General features: G+C 41.7%; 1 protein-coding gene across 1 annotated transcript; it reads left to right on the top strand.

Moving 5' to 3' along the window:
* Nucleotides 1–15,172: 15,172 nt before the first annotated feature.
* Nucleotides 15,173–15,718, top strand: LOC134532325 (achaete-scute complex protein T8-like; the record flags this gene model as incomplete). Its single annotated transcript, XM_063368745.1, has 1 exon — nucleotides 15,173–15,718. A coding segment is annotated over exon 1 (546 nt), but the record flags the coding sequence as incomplete, so codon positions are not given.
* Nucleotides 15,719–26,470: the final 10,752 nt, after the last annotated feature.

Below are 26,470 nucleotides of genomic sequence, written 5' to 3'. Positions count from 1 at the left end.
AGCGGATTGCAACACACCCTCCGAGCTGGAACCTTCGCCCTTCTCCAGCCTCTACCCCAGGGTGTGGGGAGGGGAGCTGTGAGGGGTGAGGGGTTGGGACACGCGCCTGAGTACAGCTGCTTCAAGAATACTACAACACGCCCTCGTACAGCACCGGCAGAGTGGATTGCAACACACCCTCCGAGCTGGAACCTTTGCCTTGCTCCAGCCAATACCCCAGGATGAGGGGAGGGGAGCTGTGAGGGGTGAGGGGTGAGGGGTTGGGACACGCGCCTGAGTACAGCTGCTTCAAGAATACTACAACACGACCTCGTACAGTACCGGCAGAGTGGATTGCAACACACCAGCTCTGACTGATTGTCAGAGACCGGAAAAATTCGCAATTTCAATGACCTCTAGGATGGACTCCAATGATCCTCTATGCACTCGGGAGAATTGCATCTGCTCATTGGTTATTGACTCGTGACACCTGTTAACTGGGATGCTCGTGATTCGATACTTATTTTGATACTTACATTGGCCCAAAGTACTTCAGATATACTGTGGTCCAATCACCGAAGCAGCAAAAATGCAAACTTTTTGGATTTTAGCCTATCCTGAAATGAATGCACGCATTTTTCAGGTCTCTACTTGTCCAACCACATATTTATAGTTTTTTTATGTGTTAACATCTTAGCTCTCGGGTATACGGCATTTGGTAGGAATAATTTCGTGAATGGAACTGAAGTCGAATGGAACGGAAATGTGTGAAAATTGTGCTGCTATCTGAGGAAGACTCAGAAATCTCGAAAATATGGCAGTCTAGCATGATTCGTCCGTATATATAAACAATCGTGAACATATATATACTAAGCGTTTTGGTGTGCCTAAATAAACTTTATAATTGTACAACTATCCTTTAATACTTATGTTACAATTTATAGCAATAAATATAAATAATTAAAACTTAAAAATTACGTTAAATTCTGGCATTACAATTTTGACAAACCTTAGTTAACATTAAAATTAAGAGATAGCGCAGAGTTCATCACACTGTAGAGACCACAAATTTTTAGCCTACATATATTCGACACCATGTAAAATAAAATAATTTATTGATTCAATTTTTACTGTTTGAACTTAAATGTTAAATAAGATCAATAAGGTTAAGGTTTGTTTGTAGGAAGTATTTAGCCTACAGGCTGATTTATGTCGTTCATGCAAAAACAAACATACATAAACTTAGAGTTATAGTAAATGTTTTAAAATGTTTCAGGTTAATTTTGTTTTTATTCATCTTTTGAACTGAAACTTTCAGTTTTAAAAATATTTAAAAGATAGCGTCGTGTTCGTTTTGCTTTAGAGAACCAATTAAAATTCAGGAGGCGTCTATGTAAAAGGAGGGATAGTAAAATACCGTATACCAATGTGTGGTATATTTGAAAACATGGGCAAACTCCATGCTCATATACATAGGTAGCCTACATAAACAAGAAGTGGTCGCTTTCCATTAGCTGTTTCCTCTGTGTTAAGTGATTCCTGTCACTCGGAATTCGGAAACTATAAAACCAGGTGTTCAAATTGTAGGAGGTGCAATACAACAGATGAAAGAATGTAAAGCGGTTTTCAGTCTAGCCTGATGGTAAAATATACTGAAAGAGACGTAGTGGTGGTCAACAATAAGGGACCTGAAAATTGCGCGGATTTGTCAGGCGTCAGGCTAAAATTCAAAGCCTTGTGTTTGCTTTAGCAAAATTTGCTTATTTCTAAGTGAGTTCATTTTGTGGTCTAATTAATCGGCACTACGTGATTCGCTTATTTCTCTCCTAGCTGGGCATCTTTGGCTCACGGTCGTTTAGGGGCTTGTCAAAATATCTGCAGTCCAATCATGAACACTGGGCAGGAATATAAAGATTTGCATTCTAGCTTGCGCCCAAATAAGTTCGCAAAAATATTGTAACTGTTTATCAAGATTTTCAGATCAGCTACGAGATAAAACTTTGTAGAATTTTCTGTGTTTCGTGGTTGGCTGGGTTTATTTCAGGTACAACTCTACTCTACGGTTGGCGCACCAATCACAGCCATCCAGTGCGGAAGCAAACGCGTCCTGATTGACCCAGCCAAACAGGGAAATTGCTTCTCTTGAAGACAAGGAAACAATCGCTAGCGTGGACATGCCTTATTGCAGTCCAATGAGTGATCAGTAGAGACCTGCAAAATTCGCGGTTTCGATGGCCTTCAGGATAGACTGCACATACCCCTGTACACTCGGGCAAATAACGCAAGTTCATTGGCTGCCGACTTGTAAGTCGTCTTCGCTGGTTTGTCTGTGATTCGATCCTTCTTTGGTTGAGGGTTTATAACCGGTTGAGACTCGTCCAGATGAACAGTAAGCCAATAGCAAAATTATCTAAGAGGTATATGTGTTTGAATTCTAGCCTATAACCGAATGAATCCGCGAATTTTGCAGGTCTCTAGCGATCAGACTATTTCGCGATTAATACATTCCCCTAATTACCATCCGTGAAAAGCTGAAAGGTAGGGGAATGCAGGGGAGGGAAGTTCGCGCGGCGCGTGTTGGCAGCACTGCGGACCGGCGGGCAGACAGGAAACAGCGGCGGCGCGCGCACCGCTAGCAACAGGAGTCGAGGGTTCGGCGGGGAGCATATGCCGCCAGATGTTACCCTACCAGGTCCAACCCCCTTTCTCGCCCGCCGCTTCCCCCCTGGCCCACCTAGCTGTGCTACCTTCACCCCATGCCGCTGCACGACCGCGCGCAACAGCGCCTCAAGTGCGCCGGAGTGGTAGCCCCGCTAGCCTCGTGTCCACCTGCTGCCGCGCCCGCGCAGGCATCGTAGTTCAGGCAGGGGGAAAACCCCCATTTCTTACACGCTTTATATTGGATTCACCTGTATGTTTGTTTGTTTGTATGTTTGTAACCGACTCCTTTGGGTGCGATTTTGACCCACTTTAAACGGCCAGATTTCATTCAAACTTTGTCGATTTATCTAGGACCGATGACAATACACTAATTTGATAAGATTATTCCATTATTAAATTTGCAAAAAAAAATTTGTCAATTTATATAATTTCACAATATTTAGTAGGCTTTGTTTATATCGCGCCAAAGACAAACTGAAATAAAAGAGTTCGCACATTGTAAAGAAAACCATTTCGCTCATTTGCGAACTCTTTTCTTTCAGTTTGTCTTCGGCGCGATATAAACAAAACCTACTAAATATTGTGTTATTTAATTAAATGAAAAGTAATAGTGGGTTATGATTATTCATAGTAAGTACATTTGTTAAACATTACTTAACTTACTCGTTGCTTGTGAGGAAAATAAATAGAATAACAGTTCGTCGCTGGCAGTAGTCTCAACGAGACTCCAGTTCCCCGGTAGACCGGATCAGTGGGAGCAATGGCGAGCGATACGCGCGCGTCTCGCTGCATGGAGAGACACTGGCGTCTCCTGTCTCCTGTGGACGAGCCTTCCTCGCAGCGCGCGCCACGGGTTGGAGGTCAAACACAGCCACTGCAGGAATATGGTGGATCTTTATACACAAACATATTTCTGAAGTTATGCTTCTTTATTAGGGGCAGGAAATATTAGCGAAAAATTCTGAACGCCTACTAGACTGCAACAAGGTATACCCACACCAGCGGTTTCTTCCTTGTGATTGGCGGCCGTCTGCGAGAGAAGTCGTTGCCTTGTTTGCACGAGCCACTAAGGATGAGTTTGCTTCCACACTGAATTAGTGTGATTGGTTGTTGTAACAATCGACATGCACCTCAAAGTAACTCACCCAATCACGAAACACAGACGATGCTGCAGTGTTTTAACTTCCAGCTACTCTCGAGATCTTTTCACGAAGTTTTCATGGCCCTAATTCTTTAGGCGCGTTATAAAAAAATATAATGAAAATGAATTTTTACGATATGCGTGCAGGTGCACCATGCGACGAAATTTTCACAGTATAAAAAAGTCCACGTAAAAAAAATCACATACAAATAAAAATTATTTGTGTGCTTTTAAATCTTTAACTTTAATGATTGACATTTAATACTGGTCCATGTCATTAAAAAACATATATTAATTGTGAATATTAGTGACAGAAATTGTTTTTATAAGCTTTTTCAAGTATATTTTTAAGTGTATTTATTCAAGTGAGGTTATGTTCTCGTATATATAATTTATCAGCATTATAAATTGATACATTATAATTAATACATAATAAAAATTAATAAATTACAATAATCATTCCGCACATTTATTGATTTCCGTTAATAATAAAACATTTATCCTGAATATTTTACTAAATTAAATAATTATTTTTATACATGTGTTCATATTATATTGACGACTGAGTATTTATTTTTAAAAAAAAAAAATATTTAATTTGTTTGACCTTATGCTTTACCAACCGTATTTATAATATCTCTCTAGTCCTTTTATTATTTTATTTCTAGTAATTATTTGCACGCAAAATTGAAGTTAGTATTTTACTGCACCATGTAAGTTTTGACTTCTAATACGCGTACATAAGTGAACGCACACATTAAAAAAAAAACCAATAGCCACCCATTTGTTTGGCGAGATGGTGATGCACCTAGTAGTGAAGGCAAGTGCAGTGTGTTTCTTCTCCCCGAAGCAGCGAGCACCGCGCCGCAGGCAGTGTGTCACTAAGGGCCACCTGTCGGGGCTGGTAGCGCGCGGTAAGTGGCCACTCACGCCCTTATCGAGCGCCCACTGCAGATACTGGCGGCGGCCTCCCCTAGCCGAGCAGGCTGCAGCACATGCCGGCCACAGAACATACCAGCGTGCAGAGGCGCATCTCGCCTCGCGACGTCTGCGCATCCCGGGAAACTGCCACGTTCTGGCCTTCAAGTATTTGTGAGCCCAACTGGTCTAGAAATGCCGTGTGTATGTCCTAAACTTGGTTTGCCCACCTTCCAGAAACTATCCTGATCACCTGGGGTCGGGGAAATTGTCTTGAAACTGCCCTCACTCATTGGTAGAGACCGGAAAAATTCGCGGATTCATTTCGTGATAGGCTAAACTTCAAACATGTGTACAATTCTGCTGGTTATGATACTGGCTCGCAGTTTAACTGGAGCTCTCTGGGCCAATGGCAGACTATTGACCAAAGAAGCGTCGAATCACAAGCTACCCAGTGGAAACTCCTCACAAGTTAGCACCCAATGAACACGCGTGTTTGCTTGAGAAATGCAGAGGATAATGGAAGCTATACTAGAGGTCAATGAATCCGCGAATATTTCAGGTATCTACTCATTGGAGATGTTTCCCTAATCTCTTGGACACATCATCATCATCATGGCCTACATCACACCTACCAAATGATTCCCTGAACTCTTGAACACCTTATCATCTTGACCTACCTCACGCTTTCCAAATGATTCCCTGATCTCTTGACTAGATCATCATTTTGACCCACACAACACACTGTCCCGAAAAATTCCGTGAAATTTATACCACATAATTATCTTGACCTATCTCACAACTCTTGAAAACATTATCATCTTGACATTTATACTACCTTCCAGAGGATTCCCTAACTTTGAACACTCTTTTAGACCTACTTCACACCTTTCAGAGGAGTTACTGATCTCTTTAACACATCAATTTTACCTACATGATAATAACTAGGAGCTCCTCAGGCATATCATAGTCTTGAAGTGTTTCATAGGTACCCTTCAGAGGCATATAGGAGGGATCGGTAGGGATCGGAACAATTCGTGTATCCAAGGACCCCCAGGATAGACTCCACAGTCCTCTGTACACTCGGGCAAATTCTCGTATTCATTTAGCGGGTTCACTGGTTAGCAAAGTGGACTTGAAGCACACATGCGTCAGACTCAAGTTGATGATTGGACTACAGAGCTCTTGTCACGCCCATGTCGACCCTGAGACAATTGAATACAAGAACAAGTGGATAGCCAATCACGTGTAACCTTCCAAATGACATGAGCTAGGGACCGGAAAAATTCGCGAGTTCAATGACCTCCAGGATGAACTCCATAGTTCTGCGTACACTCGGTCAAATGGCACCCACTCATTGGCTGCTGTCTTGTGAGACGTCCCAACGTAGCAGCCTGTGATTCGATAAAGCTTTGGTCGGGTGTTTCTCATTGGCCCGGAGTCATCCAGGTGAGTTGTGAGCCAATAGCAGAGGCAGCACTGAGGTATAACTATTTGTATTTTAGCCTATCGCGAAATGAATTCGCGAATTTTCCGGTCCCTAGTAATTTCCAGGGGGGTGGCGCGGCCCGAGAGTTTTGTGCGTGGGTCTCAACCAACCCAAGTCATTTCTGGATAGTGTGCGGGGCCCCTGCCCCCCTCCCTGCCCCAAGTGATACACTTGTTAACACCAGGGGGGCCGCTCTCCATCAGGGATCTAGGCTCACGCCTGTGCCTAGGCCGTGAGAGACGCGCGAGTGATAGAGTACATAGTTGATGTTATGAGCTGGAACAATGGCCCGCTGCAGGGTACAGCAGGGGGAAGGGGGGGTGTTGTAGCCGGCACGCGCCCAGTGACCTTGCAGCCGGCGGCAAGGGGGCGGGGCATGCCGGTGGAGTGACCTTGGACCCACAGCTCTGCCGCATGAGGGCGCCCTTCTGGCCTCGCCGAGCGGACAAGTTTCCTGACGTGAGTTCCCGACAGCAATACCTACATGCTGCCACCTTGTCTGGGGATCCGACACTTCACCGCTGAAACACTCGTCAACTATGAAAGCTACAGAGTTGAAGTGAATACCTACCTCTTAGTAGAGCAGACTTTGCTCGTGGTCGTAACGTATGAGTCTAGAGACCGGAACAATTCGCGGATTCATTTCGCGATAGGCTAGCATCAAAACAACTATACCTTCATACCGCTTCTGCGATTGGCCCACGTTTTATCCGGGGAACTGTGAGCCAATGGGAAAAACTAAACCAAGAAAGTGCCGAATTACGGACAGCCTAGTTGAGACGTCTCAGCGCGTCAGTAGCCAATGAACAGGTGTCATTTCCGCGAGTATTTAAAGGGTTGTGGAGTCTATCGTAGAGGTCAATGAATCCGCGAATTTTGCAGGTCTCTACTGATAAGTGAATGGACCAAAATACGCCTGAAACACTCTAAGCTAATGAAAAACCCCTGACCGAAAGAATTATCGAATCACAGGCATCCCGATTAGCAGGGGTCCCGAGTTAGTAGCCAATGAGCAGGTGTAATTTACACAAGTGTATACAGGATCGTGGAGTTTATCCTAGAGGTGATTAAAAACGCGAATTTCTCCAGTCCCTACGGTATGACTCACCCGATCAACATTTGCAGTGATGACGTAATGAGCAATGGTGGGGAGCGCCGACTTGAAGTCAGTGAGAACTGTCACTCCGAGAGTAACAGACCGATCAGCGTGATTTAAATGTTAATTTGCTCGTGAATGAGCACTGAGTGGTGTTAGTTGAGTGGAATAACTATAACGTTACTAACTTTGTTTTCGGGAGACATTAATCGCAAAATGCTCTATGCGGAAACAGGTTATGTTCGAGGAAAGAAAGTAAACAAGCGAAATCGCCCGAGCAGAAGCCATTACAAATGCAGAGAAGAGTGGTAGGTGTGGAATGAGGTAAAAGCAGCCGAGGGAAATGAGCCAGTGAGGCATGAGTCCCTGGAACAAGGCTCGAAGCGACGGGGAAGCAGGCAGTTGTCTGCTGATGGACGTGGGTGTGCTCTCTGATGACTCTGGTGCTGACGTGGAGTCAGTGTAGCCGGCGGTGGTGAGCGATGTTTTTAAATTCCCTTTAAATTGCCCGGATTACCACCTCATAATCTGCAACTAAAAATCGGATCGGTAATCATAATGTTACGAAACATAAACCAGCCACGTCTTTGTAATGGCACTCGGTTTGCGGTGAAGAAATTAATGAACAATGTCATCGAAGCCACGCGTACCTATGATTCCGAACCATGCCATTCGACTTTAAACGGTTACAATTTCCAGTGCGGCTTGCATTTGCAATGTCAATTAATAAATCGCAAGGGCAGTCGTTAAGTGTTTGTGGCATTAATCTTGAAAATCCATGTTTTTCACGTGGCCAACTGTATATCGCCTGTTCCCGTGTCGGAAAACCATCAGCATTATTTATTTACGTGGCAGGAAATAAAACTAACAATGTTGTGTATCAACAAGCATTACAATAAACAATATGTTATAGAGATAATAAAAAATTACAAACATATACAATATTAAACTATACAACAATATAAATAATTATTATTAGTATAGTATTCCAGTTTGAATTGAATGATAGGACGTCTGTCGGGTCAGCTAGTGTGTGTGTGTGTGTGTCTATATATATATATATATATATATATATATATATACACACACACTATAATTCAAGGCAAGACTCGCTATTCAACTGTGGCAGAAGCGTTTGGGCTACTGTACTATGAACCTGACTGAGGCATTTTTAAAGGGAGAAATAGGAACTAATAGACGCCATATTGGTTTTAAAAATTTTATATCATAACCTCATATCCATTTTTTAAATTTGAAATTTGAAAATTTACCTTAATTAACACAGGAACACATTTAAAGATTTTCAAAACAGTTTTAGAAACGGTTTTATTACAGTTGTAGTCATTACCGAATTGAATTCAATATCAAAAACTATATTTGGAGCAGCTAATCACCGTTAATTGCATGCTATTAACTATGCTTTAACGAAGCGAATTAAACGTTAGAAGATTGTTATGGCCTAGAATCGTTTGAGACCACGATGGCGTCACATCTGCATGTTGCATGTCACCCAAAACACCGCCGGTCAGGCGAGAAGGTAGCGCGACTGGTCACGGCGGTAGCTGGGTTACTGGACCGAGGCGGCCCGGAGTTGGGCGGCTCTTCGCCCGTGCTGTACCCGGCTCCAGCCACACTTCTGGCCACGCGTCGTCCTGCAAGGCTCCCTTACAACTGCCTCCCCTTCCCCTTCCCCCTTCCACTCACGCCTCCTTGCCAGCACTCTTTATTCTCCCCTCCCCTCTCTTACCAACGCGCGCTCTCTCGCCGCCAAATTACACCCGGACTTTATCTCCTTCCATCAAGCCTTACGCAGCAGTTAATACTCATCAACAAGTCCCCCGGCTGAGGCTGGTCCTAGCCACGCGCCCGTCCTTTGTTTCTGCCTCGTCTCGCTCCCCGCAGCCCGGAGTTGAGGTTATGGTCGATACGGAAAACACCCTGCTTTAGGCCCCTACCAAAAATATATATGTACTAGCTGCGGTACCCGGCGTTGCCCGGGCTAAACACACGGAGCTCTATTGTCTGCGAGTTAAAAAAAAAGGGGTTGTTTGTAAAGTCGGTTTACGGACGATAATTTTACGTGATAACGTCATAAGAGAAAACATTGATGAAAAATTCCATACCTTAACCTGTTTGATATTATAGAAGATTTTCCTCGCACGGTGGTTTGGCCTGTTCTTGCCACGCTCGGCTCAGGAGGAACGTGACAATGAGTTATGCTTTTTCCGTGCGTGCAGCCGGCGTTCGTCGATTTATAAGACGTTATCACGTCAAAAACTCAAATCCCGTATTGTGTTAGGAAAACGTATATGAAGTAGGTTAGGAAATACAGCGCAACAAAATCTGCCGTGTACAATCGGATAAACTTAGTTCATTGCCGATTACCTTAGTAGGAAAACTTGGTCAAGGAATCTGTTTCTCATTGTGTGTTATTGTGTTTCTGTACTCTACATATGAATCCATACAAAGCCTGTCGGGTTTAGGTTTCCTTTACAAATTGAAACTAAAAAAAAAAAATAAAAAAAAAATCGGTTGTCTGTAGAGTCAGTTTACGGATGATAGTTTAAGGTGACAACGTCATAACAAAACATTGATGAAATGATTGCATCCATTTATGAATAAAATTGAATAATTTTTATTGAATTATCACTATTTTGTATGGATACAAAGAAGGAGTGAAATGAAATCTACAATTTAATTGATGAATTTACTTTTATTTGCACTCATTAATTCAAATATGTTTATTACTTTAACGAAGAGATTATTTCAACTATAACTTTTATACATGTTTGCTATTTAACTTCTTCCAATCTGTGTTATTCTGTTAAGGATAGGACGATGATAGGAAAAGTAGGAAACGAATGGGAGTGTTTCAAGTTTAATGTGCCTCGAAAAAGTCAAATCGATGGTTTTTCCAATCTAGTGGAAGAGAGATAGATGCGGCTCAAGCGTACAATGAGCGTAACGGGACACAGCGTAACGGGAAAATGTGCGTAACGGGATACTTTTTCGTGCGTGCAGCCGGAGTTCATCGATTTATTAGACGTTGTCACGTCAAAACCCTCACAGCAATACATCAGCCAATAATATCACTCCTTTTGTACGCGACCAATCAGGATAGTCCTCGCCTGCCATTGGCTGTGCAAGGAGAGGAGCTCCAACATAGATAAACCATAGTTGTCCGGTGTACAACATCAGTTTGTGCCTGATGGCGGGAATAAACGCCAGTTCCCAAAACGTCGCAACTGTTATTACTGGAAACCTTCTGTTTTCGACAATGCTATCGTCATTGTGTTGACCATGGTACTTGTTATCTTCATCGTTGTGTTTATATGTTTGCTCCGTTGTCCAGGTTTGTTGTCTGCCTTCATTTAATCTGTCTCGTCGTTGTTAGCCCATTGTGTTTGTCTGTGTTGTTATATTATTTGTCATGACTAAGTTTCAACAATGGAATTCTTGTGCTGTCTGATATTTAGAGGTTGAATATTTTTTTTGTCCGTGCTGACGTCTTATTTTCCATAAAACTTGTTTAATTTCATCGTTGGTTCCGTTTGTCCGACATCAGCTGATTCAGATTTTTTTTTCTGTGAATATTTTATCTTCATTTTTTCCGTGACAAAGTGTAAAACTGCAATGGCCTGTGTCGAAAAAACTGCATTAAATATAATCATTTATTAGATGAAAATAACAATTCTATTAATTACCTTCGTAATAACAGGAAAAACAGTTTTATTTTATGCACGGTAGACATTCGAGTCATATAAGCTTGTGTGTGTGTGTGTGTGTATATATATATATATATATATATATATATATATATATATATATATATATATATATATAAACACACACAGGAATAATTCGCGAATTCAATTACCTACAGGATATTCTCCAAGATCCTATATGTACTCGGAAAATTACATCTGCACAATGGCTACTGTCTCGTGACACCTATTACCTAGAACACTTTTGATGTATTACTTCTTTCGTTGAGGATTATTCATTGGCTCTGATTCCTTCAGACAACCTGCGGTACAATCACTGAAGCAGCAAAAGGTTAAAAACATTTGGAATCTAGCCTATCGCGAAATGAAACAGCGAACTTTTCAGGTCTCTCTCTCTCTCTCTCTCTTTCTCTCTCTCTCTCTCTCTCTCTCTCTCTATATATATATATATATATATATATATATATATATTGAAGACTCACTTGATTTTAAGTTTACAGTATGAATTTTAAAATCACCGTATTTTTGTGGTCATAGCTATTCGGGAAGATTGTTCAGGTTTTTTGTGGAGCATGTAACCCACTGCCAGGGAGGAGTAGACATGACTGCAACTGACGAGAACTTCTGGGTACGAAATGGCAGACGCCGCTGAAGGAAAAAGGGACTAACGTGTATTTTTTTCCCCCCGCGGACACTATAGGCCGGAAATGCAGGCGCTGCCAGGATGTTCCCCGCTCCTGCACGTGTGCACGTGTTCCAGCACGTGTTTCTCATTCCCACGTGCGGGCAGCCCTTCAATTAACCTTGGCTGGAGGGAATTGTAACGTCTGGAAACGCCCGCGCCGCTAAGGAGTGTCTCAGTCTCTCTCTCTCTCTCTCTCTCTCTCTCTCTCTCTCTCTCTCCAACGCACGACATCTGCTATTACTGCTGTCCTTGTTTAGCCGTGCCCTGTTGCCACATGTACGCCACTCATCATGAAAAGTATTGTGACGTAATGAAACATTTTTGACGTGACAACGTCTAATAAATCGATGAAAGCCGGCTGCACGCACGAAAAAGGATGACTCATTGTCCCGTTACGCTTTGTCCCGTTACGCTAATTGTACGCTTGCGCCGCATCTATCTCTCTTCCACTCGATTGGAACAACCATCGATTTGACTTCTTCGAGGCACATTAAACTTGAAACACTCCCATTCGTTTCCTACTTTTCCAATCATCGTCCTATCCTTAACAGAATAACACAGATTGGAAGAAGTTAAATAGCAAACATGTATAAAAGTTATAGTTAAAATAATCTGTTCGTTAAAGTAATAAACATATTTGAATTGATGAGTGCAAATAAAAGAAAATTTATCAATTAAATTGTAGTTTTCATTTCACTCCTTCTTTGTATCCATTCAAAATAGTGATAATTCAATAAAAACGATTCAATTTTATTCATAAAAGTATGCAATCATTTCATCAATGTTTTGTAATGTCGTTGTCACGTTAAACTATCGTCCGTAAACCGACTTTACAGACAATCAATTTTATTTCTTCAAATTTTTTTGGAAACATTGTCTTTTGTAAATTAAAATCTGGTTTGAGAATTTTGAAAATATAATTTCCTGTTTTATTTCATTTGATAATATCACTTTTTTTTTAATTTCTAAGGAGTCGTTACTGAAAGACGCCAATTTGGCTTCAAACGCTTTCGTCAACCATTATTTTATACCATTCAATATTAAAAGATTTTGCTCCTTTAAGCATAGCACACAATTCTATGAAATGCCTTGTTATAATGCCGACAGTTAACAATTAGTTTCTCCTGTGAAATTATAACAAACACACTACAGACTAATACCGGGCAGCTCTGTACTAACAACACAGGCAGGAGTGTGGAAACTAACCTAGAGGCAAGAGGTGAAACCACACAATATTTGATAGATATTTCGTTGAATTATAAATTATATTATGTGGTGTCTGCGATTAACTTCTTTTTAATAAATTTTTTTGTACTGTAGGTTTCTTTCCCCAATATATATGTATTATTTTTAAATTAGTTTTTCTAAGAGAAGAAAAAATTATTTTCATTGTCATAATGTTGGTACTATAATGTATCAAATATCTATATTGTTCGTACCGAGCGTACCGTCTGATAGCTATCGGACTGATGCGAACACAACGCCGAGTGTTCACACAAAGATCTTGGAGCTAAGCGGTATCCGTATCTCCAAACCCTAGGTTGACTCGCCGACGCATGCCTGAGCTGTGCTCTCATTGGCCGCGCCTTAGGTACTACCTCGGCGAAAGGGAAGGGGGGTTGGGTAGAAGCAATCCGGCCCGACGACGAGAACATAACTAAATATGTGTGTCACTTATTTACAGACCTTAATGCTAGTCATATCTGCAACTTCACAATGACAGGAATGAATATATATAGAGACCGGAAAATTTTGCGGGTTCAATGACCTCCAGGATAGACTCCAATATCCTCTACACACTCGGGCAAATGCCAACTGTTTATTAGCTGCTGACTTGTGAGTAGTCTCGACTGGGTGGCCTGTGATTGGACACTTCTATGAGTGAGGGTCTCTAATTGGCCCTCAGTCCTCCAGATTAACAGTGAACCAATGACAGAAGCAGCACTAAGGTATAATTATTTGAATTTTAGCATAACACGAAATGAACCAGCGAATTTTTCAGGTCTCTAAATATATGGTTAGGCGCGGGGGTTCTAAACTCGACAATAACTTTCAAATACTTAATACAGATATGTATGCCGCAGCATTTATGTAGCTATTTAGCCTTTAAATAAATTTAGTATTTTAACACACAATAATTCTATTTCCAAATCATTTATTTAACGCAGGCTGGCTCGAGGGGAGTTCCCTAGGTTCAGAACCCCCCCCCCCCCCCCCTTTTCCGTACTTGTCGTGTTCAGACTCGGTGCATGAGTGTCGGACGAGAAACCAGTAGGCATACCCTCACAACAATGCAACATTGTTAATTTATCTCAATGAGCAAAAATTATTTTTGGATTCTAGGATTTTTAGACATCAATATAACCCATATAACACCCTCAATAAGATATACGGCGTTGTAACAAAAAGTGTTTAAATTCTCATATTTATGCTTGTAGTCTAAAATTACCACCGTGTTTAACTCAGGTGTGTAAGCTGTCTGCTTCATAGAAAAATATCACATATTTAGAACGAAAGCATACAATAACATTTTATTAAAGTAACAAAAAATTTATAAATGATGTTTGTTCGTTTAAATTTGTTTAAGTTATATTTCTTAAATCGCGTTATAAAAAAAAAGAGAGAGAGCGAATTTGTACGCTGCGCACGCAACACAACATGCAATTAAATTTTCATACGAAACTGGCGTATCCACGTGTAGCCTACGAACATGGAACCAAAATTTCGGTGTGCCAATTGAAACTTTATGATAGTGATACCATGGAATATATTTGGTAAACTTAAATAGTCATGGTAATGACTTATTTAAAAATTCTTAATATAGCAGTTGTAGTGATTACGAGAACAAACACTTTTCAGATATCTTGATCAGTTAGCCTTGCAGCAGCTGTACGTATCGCAACAGCCGCTGCGATATCAAAACCATCGGCGAAATGTTGGTGTTCGGAAGAGTAACTTTCTGAGGGCCAACCAGGGCTCCACTGAAGCCAACTGTTGCAGCGCACACACGTGATCGGGGCGCTGGGGCGGCTTGGCTCCTGCAAGCCTAGACAGAGGGGGGACCGAGGGGGACCGAGGGGGACCGAGGGGGACCGAGGGGGACCGAGGGGGGCACTCAGGGGCGTCGCGTGCACATATTCTGTTCTTCCTCATTCCGCGAGACCCCGCCCCTCCGCCGCGCGAGCCCTTGAGGGGGGGAGCGCACAATAGGGGCAACAGACGACTGCCAGTTCCCCTCCCCGGGGGAACTTCCACAAACAGCCCCGCGCGCCAGAACGCGCCCTGGCGCACATTTCCACGCACGCACGCACGCACGCACGCGTCGCCAACCGTCTCCTACCCTTCCCGCCGCGCCCCCTCCCCTTTGCGGCAAGCGGGGAGCGCGCGCCCTTCCAGCCCGGAGCTCAGTCGCGGCCCGGCCTGGCGTGGGAGTGGCTCGCGGCATGTCCCAGCACGTCGCGCTGAGGTGATGCCAGACATGACCGCCATGGGCGTGACGAGCCTCGCCGCGCTGCCGGCCAAGATGGCGGGGCTGCAGCGGCGCGAGGACGCCGAGCTGGGGGCGGCGCGCGCCAAGGACCCCGCCCCCGGGGGCGGGCGGCAGCGGGGCCGCAGGGCCGCCCCCGGCCCGGCGCACCAGCAGCAGCCGCCCCCGCTGGCCGTGGCGCGCCGCAACGCGCGGGAGAGGAACCGCGTCAAGCAGGTCAACAACGGCTTCGCGACGCTGCGGCAGCACATCCCGGCGGCGGTGGCCGAGGCGTACCTGCCCCCGGGGGAGGCGGCGCCGGCCCGCGGCAAGAAGCTCAGCAAGGTGGAGACCCTGCGCATGGCCGTCGACTACATCCGCGGGCTGCAGCGGCTGCTGTCGGGCGAGCAGGCCTCGGGGGCGGCGTCCCCCGCCCCCGGCGGCGGCGACGACTTCTCCTTCGCCGACGACGACCTGGGCAGCGCGGCGGGGGCGGACGACGACCTGGGCAGCGCCGACGGCTCTGCGTCGTCGCCCTTCGTGTCGGGGGCGGCGTCGCCCGACAACGGCCGCTACCTGCAGCAGCTGTACGTGACGCAGCCGCCGCCGCTGCAGTTCGCGCCGCCGCCGCTGGGGGCGGTGAAGCAGGAGCGCGTGGACGAGGAGCCGCCCCCGGTGGCGGCCGTGGACCGCGCCGTGCTCGAGATGATGTGGTGGGAGCAGGCGCGCCGCCTCCGCCTCATATCCGCCGCCCCCCAGTCGCCGTCCTGAGGCGCTTAGGTGAGTCGCCCCGCGTCCTGCAACGAGCGTAGCATAGCCGTGTTTCTACCTTGTTACTGCTCTCCGCTATTTATTACTAGGGACAGCAATAATTCGCGAATTCAATGACCTACAGGATATTCTCCAAGATCCTCTATGCACTCGGACAAATTACATCTGCTCATTGGCTACTGTCTCGTGACACCTATTACCTAGAATACTTTTGATTCGATACGTCTTTCGTTGAGGATTATTCATTGGCTCTGATTCCTTCAGACAACCTGTGGTACAATCACTGAAGCAGCAAAAGGTTGAAAACTTTTTAATTCTAGCCTATCGCTAAATGAAACCGCGAATTTTTCCGGTCTCTATTTATTACAGTGGCCACTTTTTGGATGCACGATTGTGACTCGGTGTTGTTTCAGACAAAATCTGTGACGTATTTTAGTAATTTGCATTTTTCATTTTAACTTCTAATCTCACGCATGTGGCCGCCGTAGTATTAACACAAGCCGTGTCACTTATCAAACTAATGTTTATACTGTAACGAATATTATTTATTTATTTTTTTATTTTAGCTAATTGTTAGTATGTACCAAATGCTTGAGATAAAACATGTAGGAATTAGTTTAGAAATTAATGGTGTTATCTATTTAAATATTTAACCTAGTATTTTGTAATCAACTAGAGCCACTGCCGCGCGTCGAATGAAAAAATAAATAATTAAACTAAATCGAATTTTTAAAATCAACTCTAGAAACTAGAAACAAAAATAAATAGTTAGAACTAATATATTTATTGCAGTTTTTTGTTAAAGAACATCGAACTAGTATAACCGGGAAGAATTACTAACAAAGACGCCATCTTGAATTCAACAGTTTACAAGGGTCTTCAAATTCGCATTTATTTAACCAAAAATAACCAAATTATGATGACAAATATGATTTATATAGTTATCAACGAACAATGTCCATACCCAGGGAATGGCCATGATTGCATGATCACATGGCAATTTTGTGATGCCGTTTTATTTTTCTTCAGTTAATCCCCCCTCCCCTCCAACCGTTTTGCAACGTATTAACTTTTTTAAAATTTTTTTTTTTTAACTTCTTAGAAGTGTTGTTTTTAATGACGTAGATTCTAATTCAAATTTACTTACTATGTCAGATGTAATCAAAAACTATTTAAGCATTGTTTTGGGCGGGGCAATATGGCAATCGGTAGGTTAAAAAGAAACTACATTGCAGCATGCCGTCTCCTGACAATTTCTAACTCCATGTCCATAAACATACAATTTAGACAATGTAACTGAAGATAACCACATAAAGACTGAAGTTAGATCCCAAAGTGACGTAAAAAGCGTTAATAAAGCAATAGCCGTCACCACGGATATCATCCAGAAAAACGTGAAGGAAAATTCGCAAAAAAAAAAATATAAATTAATAATAATTAAAAAGCTAAATGAATTTCGAAAAATATCTCTTCCGATTTGCAACACGTTCTCCTCCGGAGATTTCACATACCAAATTCCACGGCTCTACGCCTCGTAGTATCCTTTATTATTATAGATACGTTCAGCTGGCAAATATATTGATTACATTCTGCATTTGTCGAGCTGCTGTGCCAAATGCTAAAAAGTGACGATCGGAAGTTTAAAAAAACTACTAAACGCATAATAAAATAATGATAATACGAGTAATAACTTCCCAAGCTGCAAAACCAATTCGAACACAAGGCTACATATAACGCCAGAAATCCTTCAAATCTATCATCCCCATCAACAAAAATTGAAAGAATTTGAAAGTAAAGAGCGGGAAAAGTGGTTTCTTTCCCCCCTCCATTTTTTTTTTACCGTGTGTACGATCGTGGGCCTTGGGTGTTGTGGCGTCACTTGTCTTACGAACAGCTCTAAATGTCGTGGGTTCGTACCCCACCTCGGGCATGGACTAGGATTTACTCGTTTTCTATTACTTCAGTTTGAATTGTTCAAATTTTAGTTTTGATAAGGCATTCCTATACATCCAAAATATATGTTGGTGTGTAATTAATAGGATCCCCTGCATGGCCGCAACTCCACCCCCCCCCTTTTTTTTCCCCCAAGGAATTTAAAAGATCCTCCCTGTAATTTCCCGCTCGCGCTTGCAAAATTCGTAACTGTGAACCGGGGATTATGAGAATAATAATGACAGAACTATGTTTTAAGGACATTTCTCTGAATGTGTTAAAGTTTTCCGTTTGTTGCATGCAAAATAGTCGAAGATTGCCTTGTGATTTTTGAACTTTGTTTACACTACATACATATATGTCAGATTATTATTTGCCGTGGTGTATTATTGATAAAGAAGAAAAAGTTATTTTTGACATTCCCGTGCAGTTTTCCGTGCGAGGTTTCAAGGTTGCGGGGGTGAACCAGTGTCCAAAACTGTGTCCCCTGTACCTATAAGTATACACTCCAGGCATCGGGGTGTTACTTCCAGGGACAAGTGCGTATAATATATATGTATATACTCCAAACAGCTGTCTAACTGCCTATCCGTGACTGAATTGTATACCCCGTCGTAGAAGTGCTTTCGACAACTTTCCACTGATGCAAACATCAGATCATCGTTAGGTGGATGAACCAAACTGAATATCTTGTGTATGAGACATTACAGCTTCAGTGTTACCCCCCTCCCCTTAACAATGTGCCAACTACGCACGCCATAACTTATGCAACTATATAAATAAAATTGCAGATGTTCGTTCCTTCAAAATCTTAAATTTCCGGAAGTTCTTAACCGATTGATTTGAGATTTTGAAGAAAAAAAATTGCATTCGAATACGTGCGTGTTTTATATGCCTATGTCACGCCTATGAGAGGTATAATGATAGTTAAAAAATATAGGGATATATAGATACAGGTATTTAGAGGAGAGGGATATAGAGAGATGTATAAGATGTACATTTATAGAGAGAAAGGGATAGAGGTAGATATATATTGTTATGAGTGAGGAAAACAGGTTCGTAAGGATAGCCCAATTAATTTTCATACAGTTTTATTTACTATTAATATTTACATTACTAATTAATTCCACACACTTAATGTCTGTCCACAAATCACTCGCACTTAAAAATGTATTTCCTTAATCACTAAATATCTGTCCAAACCACACTTCGCACTCCTTACTGGAGCTAGGCTTTACAGTTATCCGTCCCTTGCCTCACACCTGTCCAAACACCTACACACACAGTCTCGCGCCGCTCACAAAAAAAAAAAGGGTGGGGGGAGTCTCGTACACCTCGCCGAACTCCACTTCACTCCACTCCACTCGCCCATTGGAACTCTCGGAACTCCCTCGGAGGCCGGCGTCGCCGCTTTTATACCCTTGGAAGTCTTTCTGGAACCGAATGGGGTGGTCGTGACGTGTCACGCTCGAAGCATCCAGAATAACGGCGCATTTCCCACAGCCACTCCACGCGGCGGCCAGCCCAAGGAATTCCCAGGCCACTCGGGGATAGGATAACAGCGCCGGGGAAGGAGGGTTGGGTTGGCAAGGGAGGGGGGGGGAGGCCCGGCCGCCTTAATCCCTGAAGGTATGCGCGTATGATGTCAGTGAGTGACCGTGCGGGTCTGGAGTTTGTCGTGTCCTTGTCTACCACGTTCGTAACAATATGCAGAGAGATATATATAGTGAAATAGAAATATAAAGATTTACATAGAGATAGAGAATTATATAGAGAGACACTTTGTATATTTGTATATACTTCAAGCAAATTACAAAAAAAAAAAATGATTGAGGCATTGCAACGCTTGCCGGGCATTAACTTATCTAGAATATATACATATACATATATTATAGGACGAAACGCCGTTAAATGTTGGGACCGGGTATCTTGCCACTGTGCAGGTTCGGCGTGCTGTCTATACGCCAGTATCCACTCTACAGTTGTGGCAAGATGTTTTTGATCGAAGGGTTGTTGTATTTAACTGTCCCTATCCTACCATTATGTCGGCAGTTAACCATTGGTGATTGGATCAAGCCGTAGTTATGTGTATTCATTCGCAGTGACCACATGATGCGCACATCCTGGAAATTGGTCAGGGTAAGTGAGGGACTTTCACTTTTAATCCTGGAAAAGTCATGGAAAATTCCCCAGTCTGAACAAGACCACCTATGGGGATGGTGGAGGCGGGAACTTTTATTTATTTCAAACAAATTTACTGAATAGGTCAAATATTAAAAAAAAAATTCAGGGAAATTTGTATTTGTGGTCATGAAATTCCGGGTTACCTATGTTAGATTAGGTAACATTCCCATGCATTTCAGTTCTTTCCTTCGATTTATTTCTTTACAATTCAAACATTTAATCATTGAAATTAAATTATATTAACGTACACTTATATCGTTATAAATGGGTTCTTTGGATGCTTTTTCGTGTAATTTTACTTATTTTTATTTATTTAATTACATTTGGGTACAAATAATTTCATTCGTACTTTGTACATTGTAGTTTCACAGGTACAAATGATTTGGTGGTCATCCTGGCCCAATAGTAATTTTCTTACGATGGATAGAGAACATTTTCATGCAGTCACTTACCCTCATTGTAAAAATCGTCCAAAGAACAATTCCTGCCTGATAATAAAAATATTTTTTTTTAGGTGTGGTTTTATTAGCTTGTCGCTCCTAGTTATTCTGGAGCAGGAGGTAGGTGTCTGAAAGAAAACCACAGTCATACGACCCCCTGTATTGCAGTCGACCATAATATGTTAAAATAAAATTCTTCTTCACATAACTGGATACGTAAGATATCAAGTTTATAATGAGGTACGTAAAAAAAAGTACTCTTTTTGCCTCGAGAACGAAAGAACAAAAAAGGCTATCCTTATTGACGCAGGAGGGGGGGGGGGTGAGAGAATGTTGACTTTACCCTGAGCCCTTCTTTGTTTGTCGACATCACCACTTCAAGCGCGGAAATATCTTTTTTTTTTTAATTCGGGGTCCGGATGTTAGCTCAGCAGGAACCACTTATAGAGAGTTTACGTGATACATCTCCTTCCCCTCCGCGGCCTTCTAGAAAATATCATTTCACCAGCTCCTGTCTCACTGGCTGTCTTACCCGACCAACCCGAGAAGGGAACTCAGTGTAGCTGGTCCATCATTGCCGTTTCCGTTAGACTTCCATTACCTAGTTTCAATATTTCATAATCCAAGTTTTATAAATACGTCGTTAAAAGCGATGGATACCTACTCTTCATCTTGAAAAGTTATTTCTTTCTGCAATGCATATATATATATATATATATATATATATAAGTCAGGCTCGACAGCTTGAAGTAGTGTTCTTATAACAAACATTTTAGTTAAAGTCTGAGCGCCATTCAGGAGTCTACTTTTACGTACATACAGTGAATACTAAAATATAGGAATTTTATACTAACACCAACATAGCATTAAAATAAATAAAAATAAAACTGGAATATAAATATTTTTTGAAGATGAAACTTAAATAATCATGCAAATTTACAGTTATGTGAAAATTTGTACATTTACATGAAAGCTACTTACTGTATCACTGCAAAAAAAAAAGGTTTGCAGTTATATTGTGTTTTAATTATTGACTGGACATCTATGCTTTTAGTTGTCCGAGTACCTGCATTAGTCAAAGATATTTATAAACCTTTCCCTAAATAGCTGTGCAGTACTAATTGCGCACATTAATAAGTATTATAAAACAAAATAAAGATCAATTTTTGAATGTTCAGTGGACTTTTCCATGATAGTTACATTTGTTTAAAATATCAATCAAATTTTTTTAATTATCTGCCAATTTTCTAAATCGCAAAATTAAACATTCAGTATTGTTTCCGAAAACGTATTTCACTATGCAAAAATAACCATAACAATTTGTTGTAAAAATTTAAAATATTTTTTTAGTAGTATTACAAACTATTTTTTGGAAAAACTGGTTTCCAAAGGAATCTTTTTTTTAGAAGTACAAAAAAAAATTTTTGTGTCTGGTTTAGAAAAGGATATTTATAATTTCAGGAAGGCTGTACAGACGAGAAATGCGCGCTGATTCATTTCTCATGCTCGGTCGCTTTGCCCCTGCAGCAGTATCGTGGGTGCGCGGGGTGGAGCGGTGGTAACACACTACACCCGAATACCGGGGCTGTTAGTTCTGGTGGCGGCTTGCCATTCTCCCCACAGACCTGTCAGTCAGGCGAGCGCTAGCAGGCATTGGCCGGCGGCTCTGCCAATCACTGTGGAGTGTCGGTCCTTTGTCGGCCCGCTGCGACCTCTAGGCGGGCAACCCTTGCATGTGCTGTGTTCCCAGGGGTTCGTAGGAGCGGCTCGCACAGCTCTACACTACACGCCACACCCGAGTTCAACTAGGTCACTTGAAATTACAGCACACCGACAAGCCTCTAGTGCACACCAACACTACACTACATCACGCCAGTTGGCCGATCTAACTGGTGGGGAGCTTCACTCCCCCGCCGAATTAGGTACACGTAACTTTTGTAGCATTGCACAACCTACCAGCGCCGCACACACAGGCCCGTGTGCCAAACCTATCCCACAAGACACCCACACCCCCGCCCGTCGATTCGAATGATTCTTCACCGGTGTGGGGTGCACCTGAATTACTATGCACTTGGCGAGTTGTAGAAACTTCGGTTTCTGGCCTCGCCCACGCTTACTGCCCCGGATGGCAGTAGGATGGATCTGCGGCGGCGGGCATCAGCGCCACCGAAGGAGGAACAAATGGGTGCGTGGACTTACGTTCGCGCGTTACAAGTTATACTTACTTGGCGTAGTAATAGAAAACTAACTTCAATTTTGCACGCAAATAATTCATATAAATAAATTAACAAAAAGGACTGGAGTGATATTATAAATACGGTTGGTAATGTATAAATTCAGCAAATTTAAATAAATACCACGTATTCAATTTTAATATAAATACGTGTATAGCATGAATTATTTCATTTAGTAAAAAATATCGACATAAGTATTAATTATCTAATAATGAAAAAGAATAAATATGCTGAATGTTTATATTGATTTATTAATTACAATTATTTTTAAGTAATAATGCCATAATTTATATTGCAAAGAAATAATACGTACGGGAACATAACCTCACTTATATATGTAAATACACATGAATAAATTTATAAACACAATTTATAGGCCTACCACTAATATTCACAATAAATTAATGTTTATAATGACATGTACCAGTATTCAATATCAATCACTAAAATATAAAATTTAAAAGCATGTACATAAATTTTATTTGTAGGTAGCTTTTTTTTTTCATCCTGTGAAAATTTCATTGCATGGTGAGCGCGCATCGCAAATATCAATCTCACAACGGTCTAAAGATGTATCAGAAAAACTCAGTGGAAAATGTTCAATGATGATTGTAAAACAAATATACGCGTTTCTGTCACATATATAGGGACCGGAAAAATTCGCAGGTTCAATGACCAGGAAGAACTCCATAGTTCTACGTATACTCGGTCAAATGCCACCCACTCATTAGCTGCTGTCTTGTGAGACGTCCCAACGTAGCAGCCTGTGATTCGATAAAGCTTTGGTTGGGTGTTTCTCATTGGCCCAGAGTCATCCAGGTGAGTTGTGAGCCAATAGCAGAGGCAGCACTGAGGTATAACTATTTGTATTTTAGCCTATCGCGAAATGAATTCGCGAATTTTTCCGGTCTCTACGTATAGTGTTGCTGCGTGAGTGGTAGCGAGTGGTTCGTGTCTTGGTATCTGAAGAGAAGGTATACGATTATATAACTTGTCTATGGTTGGTTAAAAAACATTATTCTGGATACACGCCACTGCAGGTTCACACTCTATGAAGTAGAGAAAACCTCAAGAACAGACAAAGAAAGGAGAACATGCGAACACAAAGAAAACACGCCAGTATCAGCCGATGTCAAGTGTTGCATGCACAGACAGCACAGAGACTTCCGTGGAAGGCATCAGCCAGAACAGCACCACAGCACAGACAGAACACAGTGGGCTGACGACAAGACAGTTGCGACAGGAACAGCAAATACGAACAACCTTGTACAAAATACAGCGACAAACAGAGAAATCAATTGATCGTGCCAAACAGTGATTCTGGCAACACAAAGACAGGCGAATGTTGTATGTCCGAAAATAATTTTTTTAATCAGTCTTAACGGCCCGCTGCAAGAAATCATTCAAAGGTAAAATTTTCGTGTTCAGGGCCGGCGCGTCCATATAGGCGAACTAGGCAACCGCCTAGGGCGCCAAGTAGCTGGGGGCGGCGCAGCACGACACATAACAGCTCATATTATGTTTAACGATTATTGAAACTAGATGAAAATGAATTTTTGTAACAGTTTGGAATGTTTATATTGATATAAGTAATTATTTAAAGTCCACGGTGACCTGTTTATGATTTGTAATAAGTAAAAAAGTATAAAAAAAACACAAGCCTGCTTACATTTGAATGTTGACAAAATCGTAGGCTTACGTGATGTATTTTGAGGCAAGGAAATTTTTTTTTATGTTGTCCGGCCGGGAGGGGGGGGGGGGACATTAAGGTTTTTCGCCTAGGGCGTCAATTTACCTTGCACCGGCCCTGTTCGTGTTCTTGCTTAGCAAGGAGCTTGTTGGCAGGCAAGTTGGACAGGGTTATAGGTACGCGCGCAGTACATAAATACATCCATGCGCCGACCTTCGACTATTTCTGAATTCACGGCTGCTTTGAGGGCCAGGTTAGCAGGGGTTTTGACGTGACAACGTCTAATAAATCGATGAACGCCGGCTGCACGCACGAAAAAATGTCCCGTTACGCTGTGTCCTGTTACTCTCATTGTTCCGTTACGCTGTGTTCCGTTACGCTGTCGGCGAGTGCAGTAATAATAGGTTATGTTACAATTGACTAAAAAATTATGGTGATTCATATAATTGATGATAGATATTTGATTACAGTTTATTTATATGAAAACTTGTTCATAATTATATTTAAACTTTATAGCTAAACGCCGGTTTTTAAAATTAATTACAAGTTTCGTCGACTGTTTATAAAGTGAAAAGTTAATGTTGTTTTTATTGCTTATTACAACAACATTTTAGGCAAAAAAGGTTTATTATTCTTGCATTTTAAAAATTTGATTACTAGTATAATTTCAAGTATTTATTCTTTTATTATTAAAATAAAAATGATTCAATTGTATTCATAAAAGTATGCATTCATTTCATCAATGTTTGGTTATGGCGTTGTCACGTTAAACTATCGTCCGACTATACAGACAACCAATTTTTTCATCGCCATGTTTGTTCCAATTGTGAATATCCAGTCTAAACCTCCATTTTGAACCTCCACCTATACTTACCATAATCACTTCGCGGCCTACCTGCCTGAATCTGTGTGTGAACGTGTGAGTGACTGGTTTTAATGTAGTACTAATTATCATCTGGTTTTGGCTATGCCGGATTATTTAAGCGTTAATTACTTTACAGCTCGTGTATGCCTATGCTTGCTTTTGTTAGTTACCTGTAAATGAGCTCTTTGGTTAAATTTTGTAATGGTAGCCTTATCTTTAGTTAAAGCTTGATTTTGCTTTCTATCGTATTACCTTTTTTATCATCTGTTATGTTTATGTTATGCTTATTTTTGTAAAATTAAAATGTTCGATGTAACAGCATAATGTGTGGTTAGTTGTAGGAAGAGGTGTATCACCTTAACTTCGCCATCAATGAAGACGATAATTAATAAATTAATTGTGTTCTTTATTGTTTAGTTAAATCGTTCGAGTAGATTATTGAAGCGTGAAATTAAACTTCTGAAGTGCGTAGTGGTTATGGAACGATTTTTTTTCTACTTTTACCAACGCTTCTCTTGGCATCTTGGCTGGTGAAGTGTAGCCAACACCACCGCGATGTACGGAGCATGTTTCGGCTGTTCTATGTGGCGAGTCACATCTGGTGTGTCCTCACACACAGCAGATGGCGCTCCTGAGTACACTGGCCGAGAGAGAGAGAGAGAGAGAGAGAGAGAGAGAAGGAAATGCTCTTGTTTTCTAGGTTCCTTTATTTCGTGCTCGACACAACTACCCGATGCCGTTAAAAAGCTCAAGTACTTATTTACCGTGAGAAATTTTAAATGTTGAAATAAAGTCTTAGCTTACACAAAAGAGGTATATTTAAAAATTGTCTCTATATTGTAACAAAAAATAATACTGTTTATTTCACAGTGTAAAATAATTATTCAAACCAGTACCATCTCGAATTCGAAAGTTCAAATTTATTCAGCAGCAGACACATGTTTTTACTGAAAAGGTTACATCAGTGTTAGAGAAAAATATCATGCACAGAAGGGCCGTATTTAATTGAAAAAAAAAATAAATTATTTTTATTTACAAGGTTGTACTCTTACCTTTAAAAGAAGTTAGGGGTGAGTGTTTTATTACTGGCTGCAGATGTTGGGCCGATCAGAGACTTCTTCGCTTCTGGTTGGCTGGGTGGTTTGGCCAATCGGAAAACTGACTTCTGTGGTTGGTTTGAACTTCTGGCCAATC

This window comes from Bacillus rossius, chromosome 5, assembly GCF_032445375.1.
Source record: "Bacillus rossius redtenbacheri isolate Brsri chromosome 5, Brsri_v3, whole genome shotgun sequence".
NCBI classification, from domain to species: Eukaryota; Metazoa; Arthropoda; class Insecta; order Phasmatodea; family Bacillidae; genus Bacillus; species Bacillus rossius.
The sequence above is the reverse complement of the archived record's forward strand: the minus strand, read 5'-3'. Positions and strand labels throughout refer to the sequence as shown.